This window comes from Syngnathus floridae, chromosome 13 (assembly GCF_059516105.1).
Source record: "Syngnathus floridae isolate MCC-2025c chromosome 13, RoL_Sflo_1.0, whole genome shotgun sequence".
In the NCBI taxonomy this organism is placed as follows: Eukaryota; Metazoa; Chordata; class Actinopteri; order Syngnathiformes; family Syngnathidae; genus Syngnathus; species Syngnathus floridae.
The window spans coordinates 13,871,668-13,882,156 of NC_142425.1; the positions used below are offsets into that span (position 1 = coordinate 13,871,668).

A 10,489-nucleotide genomic window follows, 5' to 3' on the forward strand; every position below is an offset into this window, starting at 1 on the left:
AAAAGCATCAATGAATCATATGAAAACAAAGAATATATTCACCAGAAATGCTTTTTATTGCCTTTTGAATGTAACAAGATATCGCCGAATTTGGATGAAAATAGTAGCATGAAAAGAAATGTCTTACACCAAAGCAGTCATTACCACCTGCACATGTTTTCACCACACCCATTCCACTCCCAGGTGAACAAAAGCTGCCAACCCTTATTATGTGTGGTCACATGAAATCGACACCGTCAACAAATTTTTCATAGACGTATTTTCCCATTGTACTAAATCGTCACCACGCATTGTCTCGTCTTTTCCGTGTCCTTGTAAAAAGAACCTTTTTATTTGACAACACCTTTTTATTCAGTGTGAAAACAAAACCCAATGTACCAAAAACACGGCCAGTAGGTTCATCGAGTGCTCTAAAATATCCGTAGGTGTGGTTGGAAACCAGTTCAGGGTGAAGCCTGCCTACTTTGGGCGGTTCGGATAATGAATGGATCCGGTTCAATTTTGACATGGTGAATGTTGAATGAACCTCATCCATATGTTACAATCTCAAATCCATGTGAGTGTGATTAACAGACACACGTTGAACTGCAGACTGATTTGAGATGTCGAACCAAATGTGCAAATGGGAGGTTATTTAAAGCACATGATGTTTGTTGCCAGACGTTATTACAGCAGAAGAGCAATTTGGTTGTGTTGAATCATTGCGCAACAGGTCTATCAAATCATTCATCGCTATGAAAATGACAAGGAATTTGTGACCGCAATACCACCAGACAAGTTAACACATAACTAAGCCACTTTTCGAGGCGTTGGCAAACATTTTTTTACTTTCACGTGTGTGCTCCCTCACATATCGAAAAATAAAAGGCATCTTTATATATGGAAACAGGCGGAGAAGTCGACTTTATTGCCTGATCGACGCTCAAGCCTAATGTACAATGTCATCAATTCTGCTGTAACTTGTCACAAATGTGATATTTGAAACTGAAAGAGGAACATTGAGAGATTATGATGATTATTTGAATGTGAAAAGCAGCGTGGCGCATCTTACACATTACAAGAATCAAAGATACTCTGTCATCAACCAAACCACAAGGGGCACTGTAAGTTACATGATTTGCAGCACAAACAGAAATGGAAGCACGTATATACGTAGCATTCATACTCCAAAATAGAAGAGTAACTAGGAAGTCAGTGATTGGTTTACAAAACAGCTGCCTAGCTTGCATTGCACAGCGTACTACAGAAACTTTAGAAATGACCTCATCAACGTTACTTCGTCATTCAAGAGAGAGAGTATAGTTTGTACAAAGGTCGCACTCGGAAAACCCACCGATACTTTTCAGTAACAAACTTGCATATTAACTCGGCTCCAACCATATTTTTTTTCACGAGATTACTCGAAGGGCAATCCTAGCAGACATTCTTGACCATTTACATTTTTTTTTTTTCATTATTCATGATGATTACTGTATGTCTGACAGTTAACTGTATGGATTTTGAAAGAGACATGATTTGAAGTGTTACCGGGTCATATTGGTAAATACTGGCAAAGTTCAAGAATGATTATTCGCACCATTGTGTAACAGGTTTGGTGTCAATCTAACAGTCTGACGTGGTGTATTGCATAGTTTGCGATATTCCAAAGGAAATCTTCCTTTATAGTTGACATATTTCTTCCTTATGCTTTCTGTCTTCATAGCTGATGTTCTGTCCTTATATTATCTTACGCGCAGCTCCAATTGAAATTCTGCAAAATTAGATTGTACATCGCAAGTAAAAATGAGTTTGTATCAAATAACGCCTATTGATCAGATTTGCTATTCACTAAATACAAAGTCATTATATTACTGCACACACCAGCAAGCACATCTTATAGTATTTAAAAAATAAAAATAAAAAAAGAACCCTCCAATGACATTTGCGTGAAACTAGATTGGATCCTGCCATTTCTCAACTCCACTGTTAGTGGGGAACCTGAAAGACAAACAGTCTATTGTGGGAGAAAATCACTCCAAATGTTCTACCTTCTTGACGTTTGACGAGTTGGAGCAAAGTCAGGGCGCCTGGCTTTGACGCTCATCCAATGGCTGAATGTGCATCTTGGTGCTGAGAAGAGAGTTGATGTAAGGCCAAATCCGATCTGTTTCTGTACCAGAAAATGAGTGCAGGATGCCTTGTGACCTGAGTACGGACATACAAGAACAAGTTACAGATGATCTACACAGAAACTGTAAATCAACTTGTGAGCTCAAAATAAGAATGGACTGACTTGTATAAGTCTATGACAGGTTTAGCCACATCTTTGTAATGTCTCAGTCTGGCCGTTAAAGCTTCCGGTTTGTCATCATCATGCTGAATCAAGGGCTCCCCGGTGATGTCATCTTTGCCCTTTGAGGCGTCCGTCACGCAGGAAACAGAGAGATAATGAAAGCAAATTAGGAAAAAGAATCCCATGCATTTGGATGAAACGAAACTTCATCCAACAATGGGAGTCAGTGGTCTTAAATTCACACTCAAAAATATGATCATATTAACTTTCCATGGCATCAATAGAAGTTCCATAAAGCTGAGCTCTCCTTTGCTTGCATGACAGTGTTGTGCAACATTATGACTAATATTGACAATGACTCATTTTCACGTGGTAAGTGAATTTTTTTTTCTCTTGGGCCAAATGTCCATGGCAGCAAAGATTTTCACTTCACTAGAAGTTTGCTTAGTAACTCGTTTCCATTCTATTTGTCTTTGTCTAACCCTCAACCAAAATAAGACAGATGTTCTATTACGTCATGGTGTCTACTACACATGTTAGTGACATTAATTAGTTTCTTAATTTACCATTTTCATTGTAATTGTATCCTTGTGATTTGATGTGTAAAGCTGCAAACGCGCTATAAAAAAAACAACAACGTTTTATTGTATTGAAACCGGTGGTAAATTTTGATCGCAGCCAACCACGCATGTCTTTGGAAAGCAGGAAACCAGATTACGCAGAGGAAACCCACACAGGAAAGCCAGAATCAAACCCTGCTCCTCCGAGCTGTGAGCCGGATGTGCTAACCAGTGCTCCACTATGCTGCTGTGTACAGTGGATGAAGAAAAAGTCCACACACACCAGGGGCCTCATTTCGTACGCTCAGAAGTGTGCGTATCAATGTTCCCATGCAAAGTATAGAATTGATCAATTTGGGCTTGTGCTGGGCTACAAACTTTTTGATAAACGAGGGCCATTTTTTGCGAACTAAAAAATAATTGCCCAAGATCATTTTAAAACATTTCCCGGTATTAAGTCTTCTGGTTGTTTCATCTCAACGTTTCTCGTGACTCTTTGATGAAGGCGAAGGTATCATGACGAAACATGTCAAGTAAATAGAAAACACACATAAAAGAACCAGAAAATGAAGTGGAGGTGGAGCCGTACGGAATGAAGTTTGTTAAGTCATATGACCTGGAGAGCTCAAAGCTGGTAACACATGCGGGATACGAAAAGACAAATTTGACCCATATTTTCCTCCCCCCAAAAAGAAACACGAGATTGAATTATATTAAAAAAAAAGATTTGTTCACAAGGCAAAGCACTTGAAAATGTTCAGACCTGCACTCGGGGTGGGTTGAAGCCCATGTTGTAAACTCGACCACTCCCTGGGTGGATCCAGCGGTCGCTCAGTCTGTCTTTAAGAGTCTCATAAGGGATGTTGAGGCTGATCACCATGTCCAGCTGGTACAAGTTGTTCAGGGTCTGGGCCTGTGCAAGCGTCCGTGGAAAACCTGCCCACAAACGAGATACGGAGGAGAAAGTCCAGTTCCATCCTGTCAAACCACCAAACATGCTGCTTTCATTCCAAACAAGAAATAAGTGTTATCTGTGTGGAATATTTCGTCCTGTACTTTGCGTGGGTTGTCCTGCTTACTCCCGCAGTCCCAAAACAATTGTGTGAGATTGTGAAAGCAAATGCTTTTTGTGGGGCAAGTGCCAATACTTGAAAGAAAAAATAAACATGACCGATTATTCATCCAATTCATTCTAAGAATATATATGAATAAATATATGAATTCGAGTTGTAACATTTGAATGTTTTATAATAGGTGCGTTTAATTGCAAATGCAAAAAAATATAAGTCAATAAAAGCATTAAACATTTGGAAAAGTATTTAACTAATATAAAAATAAACTAAATTTGATTGAGTATCAAAATAGCTCTGGCCTTGTACTTGTTGCAGCAAGTTGGAGGAATGTTATGGTATAGGTGGAACAATTTTAAAACCCCAGCAATGCAACTTTAAGAAAAACTGAACAAAGTTTGTAAGGCGCACACATGACGAAGAGAGGGAGGGAGGCATGATGAGTCACTGTTCATTTCACACATTTACCAGTTGGAACGCTCCGTTCAGCCCACTATTGTAAGCAGGGCAGCCTGAATAACCAGCGAAGCAGGACAAAACGTGTGCACGCACAAACGTACGGCAAGAATTAAAAAAATCGATCATTTTATTAAGAATGAATAAAAACTGTCGCAAGTGATAAGCATGTCTGATTCCCACTCCAAGGCTGTAAGTTTGAATCCCAGCTGCCTTTTGCATGTCTTGCCCTTGCTTGCCTCGGTCGTTGTTCAGCTTCCTGGCACATTCCAAACACATGTGTGTTACGTTTAAGGAGGTTGGGGGAGGTGGGCTGTTCACTTTTCCAAGAGCTGGCTTCATTTCACGTCCCTCTTTCTCCCACCCACCGTTACGTCTCTAACCAAAGTCACGCCCCTCACTTCCATGTATGGCTGACACATGACTTGATCGTGTTTTGGAGCGCTGCAAACAACTAAGGGCTCTATTTAGGTCGACCGGTGCCCATGCACTCAGGGTATCATCACAGCCATCATTTTCTTTTCTCGCCAGTGCAATTTCAGTCCGATTACAGTTTAGTGCCTTGGTGCTCCACTCTGCTCCCGGCGGGCGCACAGAGTTGTCTCGCCTTCATCTGGTCTGGCAAGAGCCCAGATCTACTTGAGCAAAGTCTAGCGAAATATCAAATGAAAGAAAACTTCAGCCAGACTGCGCTGTGTGCCAGACCCACCCCTCTGTCTCACCTTTAGTTTCTACAGTCTATGCTAGCTTAGTTTAGTTTTAAAGTAATAATTTGGCAATTTTCCAAAGATCATCTCAAAAATGTTCGACAGGCAGTTCATAGGGACTGTCGGAGCATGAGAGTTAAGTTAAAAAATGTTTCTTTGGAAAATTGCCCACGAGACGGATGCAACATATTTTGAACGGATTTTTTTAAATGTCTTTTTTAAGAACTTTAAGATGGATGACATTTGGTGAAAAAGGTAACCACGCTGTACAGTGGTTTAACTACGAGTGAAGTATATGTACTTTCAAATTGAAAAGTAACTTTGTAACTGCTCTTATTTCGTGCCAACCTCAAAACGATGTTTACTGATTGATTACTAATCCTGTTTTCAGCTTTTATGTGATTCAACAAGCAGTAGCGTTCATCAATGTTTGGCCACGACTAAAGTTACTGGATAATATTTAACTTGGAACAAGACAGTGACCTGTTGTGCTTTCAGGTCAGCTCCACTGAAATAAAAGAGGGGCATTTGTGGTCATGAGCGTCGCTTGCCACCATGGGGACAAGCTACGTGTGTGCTTACTGTGTCCACAATTGTTATGGGCCAAATGCAGGAGTCAGATTTCTTGTGACAAATACATATGATTTGATTCTATATATGTTGTTAAGCCTCACTGAACAATCGTTTTGTGTAAATATTGCCGCTGCTGGTCAAAATAGACAATATACATCTGGTGACAATCCTCTCTTGCACTGCTGTAAATGTAAGTAGGGCGAGCCCATTATGTACGACTGTAAAAGCACTGTATAGAGCATGCATTCCATTCTCCTAAAGAAGTCATCTGAGATGATGGGAGTGGACACAAATTGGCCAATCACTGAGAAGGAAGGCTTTGCCGTTCCCATCCCCATTTATTATGAATAAGCCATTGCTTTACATGGCAGATGAGGTACAATATGGCAGATGAGGTGCAATATACCAAAGCTGCACACAAAGTAACAGTTTGGGGAAGTATTTCTTACCGTCTAAAAGCCAGCTTTGGCCACTCAGGAGTTCCAGTCTGGGCATCATTAGCCTGGTCATCACGTGATCCGGTACCAGCATGCCTCTCTCCACATATGTCTTGACTTCCACTCCTGCCTCTGGTTTACAACAGACAGATAGATAGATAGATAGATCATGAACTTAAGAGTCCTTCCTCTGAAACTCAACAAAAGATTCATTCAGCTGCTTGCCACAGGAGGTGTCAAACAACTCCCAACCGGACTGTCCGACATCGTTATGTAAGATGGGCAAAAACAATCTGGCTTCAAAGTGCTGTGAAACGAGAATCGCAGTGGATGAAGCATGTTGTGGATTGAAGCCCAAGTGACAAATCCAAACACACGTCGCTGACACAGACTGTAACTGTTCCTGCAATGACCTTTAAGTTGCACCTCGTCGTTTCGAGTGGTCGTGCGTAACAGACGTAACTCGAGACAAATTCTTTTCCGATATGCATCAAAGCTACGTGCTCAGTGACACTCAATCATTGAGATAATGTCCAAAAATGAACGTTTCCCCAATCAAAAATGTCGCTGTAGACTTTAATAGCATTCACAAACTAAGAAGAGCTAGCGCCTTACTTCACGGATCCTTCTTTTTTATTTTGTCATGAAAAATAACATTCGGCGATGGAGTTGATCTTACCTGTTTTAGTTGCGATGCTCTCACGTAAAAAGTGTCCACTGGATAAATACTGCAGACCGAACCTTTGTGCAATTCTCTCTGATATGGTACCTTTACCTGATCCTGGAGGACCCATTATTGCAGCGCGGAACAACTTGGCCATTTCCTCCCGTCCAAAATCAAATGAAACTCTGGTCCCGTTTGCACGGAGTAATGTTACTTGTCCTGTTTTCCTTTTGCAAGAGAAGCAACCAAAATTACCTCGTTAAAATGGGAAACTCCCAACAAGATCAACGCAAGAAACCGCCCCCCTCCAACCCCACTCGTAATGTTCGGAAGGCAAAATAAAATCCTGTTTTTATCTCAAAAGTGTTGGAAGCTTGTCGCAGAAGCTTCTCTTGGTGCCCATTTCCGCTATTTCTCCTACCGCAAAAGCGCGCATATCCTCATTTTCTTTTAGGTCTTCTTTTGCTTACATTACGGTAGCCTGTGTCTTGAAACCATTTCATTCCACGAATGGACATGAGAGTCTCTCCAACGCCCCATTTTGCTGCGCACATCATCAGCCAGGGAAAATGCGGACGAATGGTTCACGTTCCCGCATGTCGCAGGGCGGTGTGGTATCTGTAGTCTTTCCCCCTAATAGTTCAATAATCCAGCAGTTGAAAAATCACACAATCTCGAATACATCAAACAATAATCATTTAACAGCTTTGACATGTGCTATAAGTTCAAACACGCTGTTTTATTTCCTGTATTGTTCTATCATTAATTCATAAACTTTTCATTGTCCGTTGCCAAGCGCAATATCCTACATTTTCCAGCAGAGGGCACTGTTGCCAATTACTCCATTGCGAAATATTCTTTTATCATCTTGTAATAATGTCACAACGGGATCCCTACTCTCAGTCTACATTAAACATGTCATGACAGAAATGTAAGGCAAACTAGGCACCATTATTTTTGAAAATATGACCATTTACTTTAAAATTTTCTGTTATGTTTTCAAGGGGGACGGGTAAAAAAAACACTACTCAAAACTAAACACCGCAAAATATATTTTTACAAAGCAATAATAATAGTAATAATAATAATAATGATAAAGTGTAACAGTGATAGTTGAGCTGGACGAGTCAAATTGAGCTCTAACAGTTTTTAAAGCAACAATCATCAGATATTCAGTCAATATTTATTGGAATGTGATGTGGTAAACCCGTTATTTCGTGGTTGCTTATTATGTGCAGTTGCGGTTGCCACGCGGTCAATGTATATGATTTGATAAAGTTTGCATCCGACACTTGACAGCTATATGAAAGCTTGATTTTTTTTTTTTTAGATGAAATCTTATTGCTGGCATCCGATCCCACTGAGACGTCTTTAATTGTCGCTGCTCTCCTTAACAGGAATGATGTACTTGTAGTACTTGTTGCAAGCCGTGTAGCTCCGTCCCTGAGCTGTCAAATATTGCGCGCACGTACGTCTTCAGTCAGTAAGCAGACTAATCCATAACAAGTCGGAGGATCAACCTGCTCTCAGCTCATTTGAAACATTTCCCCCCTCAATTTTCCTTTCCGCAATCGGAAGTCTACTTTTGAAAACCGCGATCATCTTGTCACATGGCTTTGGAGAATTCAATAACAACAAAAAATGGCGACAATCACGTTGCTTCGTGTGCTGTTGCTGCGTCATTAAAAATATTCATGTAAACACGGGACGCGCAACGGGCGGAAAGCGGGTAAGTGAGCCAAACGATACGATTATGTACCGACGCTTCAATGCTATTCCAACAATTAGAAGCTGATAATAGGATCTTGTAGCATTCTGTTTGTTTTTATCCAGAAAGGGGTGTGTGCGCCTGTGTGTGCGCGCAAGGTTGGGCGTCAACATTTGGCTGCGTATCGTTATTTTGTACTTTTTTCTTATGTAAAACCATTCCTCCTCAGTAAAAAATCTATAGGGGATGTCTTGCATACTGTCGCTGTTTTTGTTGACTTTTCTTTGTTTAAAAGTGCAGCAATCAAGGATACCCTTGTGGTACTATCGACATTCTTATGCTTGTTTTGGCGTGATAGTTTCTTCACTGGATGTCGCAGGGCTCCAGTCTTTACATATGGAAGATTGGCCAGGTTGGCGGTCACGCCACAACCTATATATGACATGAAAATATACAGTTAATGTTGACAACACGGTTTTGAGAACCGACATGACTGTGAAAAGGCGTTCGCCCATACGTCTTTTGGCCATTCACGCGTGGACAGTGTGTGTCGGTGTTTTGAGCTGCGCGTTAATGGAGTTGTTTACATGAAGCGCAGAGGGTTGGACTGAGGAGGAGGCGGAGGAGGCGGAGGCGGGGCCGCCGCCGCCGCCGCCGCCGCCACGTACAACAGACGCCACCGGAGGGGGGCGGAGCCTGCGACCAGAATCAACCAGTCTGACGTCACTTGCCCTCTGCAACTGGTATGAATAATGAAATACACTGTATGTCTCTGCCATGCTCTAGGCACGAACAAGAATGAGGAAGAATATTTTGGGGTATTGAATTAGGGAACCCATCTCCCATGTTGGTGGGGAGTAGATGGGTGTGAATACACAATTTGGGGAAATGCTGTCAATTCCTCCACACAGAATCAAGCATCTTCCTTTGTGACATGCATGTGCAGTCATGTGCATAAACAGATGCTAGGGTGCATCATAATTCAAATACAGTGGTATTACTTCCATTTGGGAGATTCATTGTTAGAAGACCAAACTCGTCAACTGTAACAGTGTACTCTTACATCAAATTAATATTCCCCATTGAAATGATGAATCATATAATGATCTGGCATAATTACTGTATGTTGGAACAAGCTGAAGTCACATGTGTGCGCATGATTTCTATTCATTTGTTATATGTGTGACAAAAACGACAGTTATTAATGTATTACAACAACCATAAGTCATACATCTCCATTTAGCCAAGAGAATGTCTGTATTGTACTGCGCGCCAAAAGAAACCCCCTTTTTGCACCACATCATCCTACAGATAATGGTTAGAAGATGCCCGCCCGGAGACTTCTAGATTTGACAGGCTGCCCTGGTTCAGTTATCACAGTGCTGATGCTGTCCCCATCCAAGGTACAGTACTGTGATAACTGAAGGATGGCTGCCAACTTGGCACTTGTACTGTGGACCAAATGGCACAGCATGTGTGAGTATGTATGTATGTATGGATGTAAACAAAAACTGTTAAACATGTTCAATTCACTGTGATTAAGTCAGTAATAGTATCGAATAATGTGTGACCTTACAATATTGTCATTTTTCTCCCCGTTGTGTTTATATAATAAATGTCACACCTTGTATTTAAATGTGTATGTGCATCTTATTGACTCAACGTTTTGTAAAATGAACCATACCTTCACCAGACTTGACTTGTAGGAAGTGACAAAATAATAAATGATATTTATAGCGCACTTTACATTAAAAAAAATCTCAAATACTCTGCTACAGTTATTGATATCTCTACATCTGTGGTTGACAACACAGTATAAAAAGACAAAAAAACAAAAGGGGACTTATAAACACAAAAAAATGCCATACTCAAAGGAACAAAACCAGGAAATGACCTTTTCTTTTCCTCGTACGCATAAGTGGGGCCAATGTTTTTTCTATTGTCCGGGGCAGGGCGTCGCAGGCCGGGTTGCTGATATCATTCTGAGCGAGTGAGTGAGTGGGTGAGTGACGGACGGCGTGAAGAGCCAATCGACGTTCGTG

At 41.0% G+C, this 10,489-nt stretch overlaps 1 protein-coding gene across 2 annotated transcripts; it reads right to left on the bottom strand.

The window, feature by feature from the left end:
- Nucleotides 1–33: 33 nt before the first annotated feature.
- Nucleotides 34–7,356, bottom strand: ak4 (adenylate kinase 4). 2 transcript variants are annotated; one of them, XM_088393181.1, is made up of 7 exons: nucleotides 7,210–7,356; nucleotides 6,755–6,966; nucleotides 6,088–6,207; nucleotides 3,596–3,768; nucleotides 2,273–2,391; nucleotides 2,028–2,184; nucleotides 34–1,750 (listed from the first exon to the last, which is right to left on the bottom strand). In XM_088393181.1, coding segments are annotated over exons 1-6 (753 nt in total). In that variant the 5' UTR covers nucleotides 7,212–7,356; the 3' UTR covers nucleotides 34–1,750; nucleotides 2,028–2,057. The 2 variants fall into 2 exon arrangements, with proteins under 2 accessions (XP_088249307.1, XP_088249306.1); XM_088393180.1 differs by having other exon boundaries at nucleotides 7,161–7,286.
- Between the last annotated feature and the right edge of the window lie 3,133 nt (nucleotides 7,357–10,489).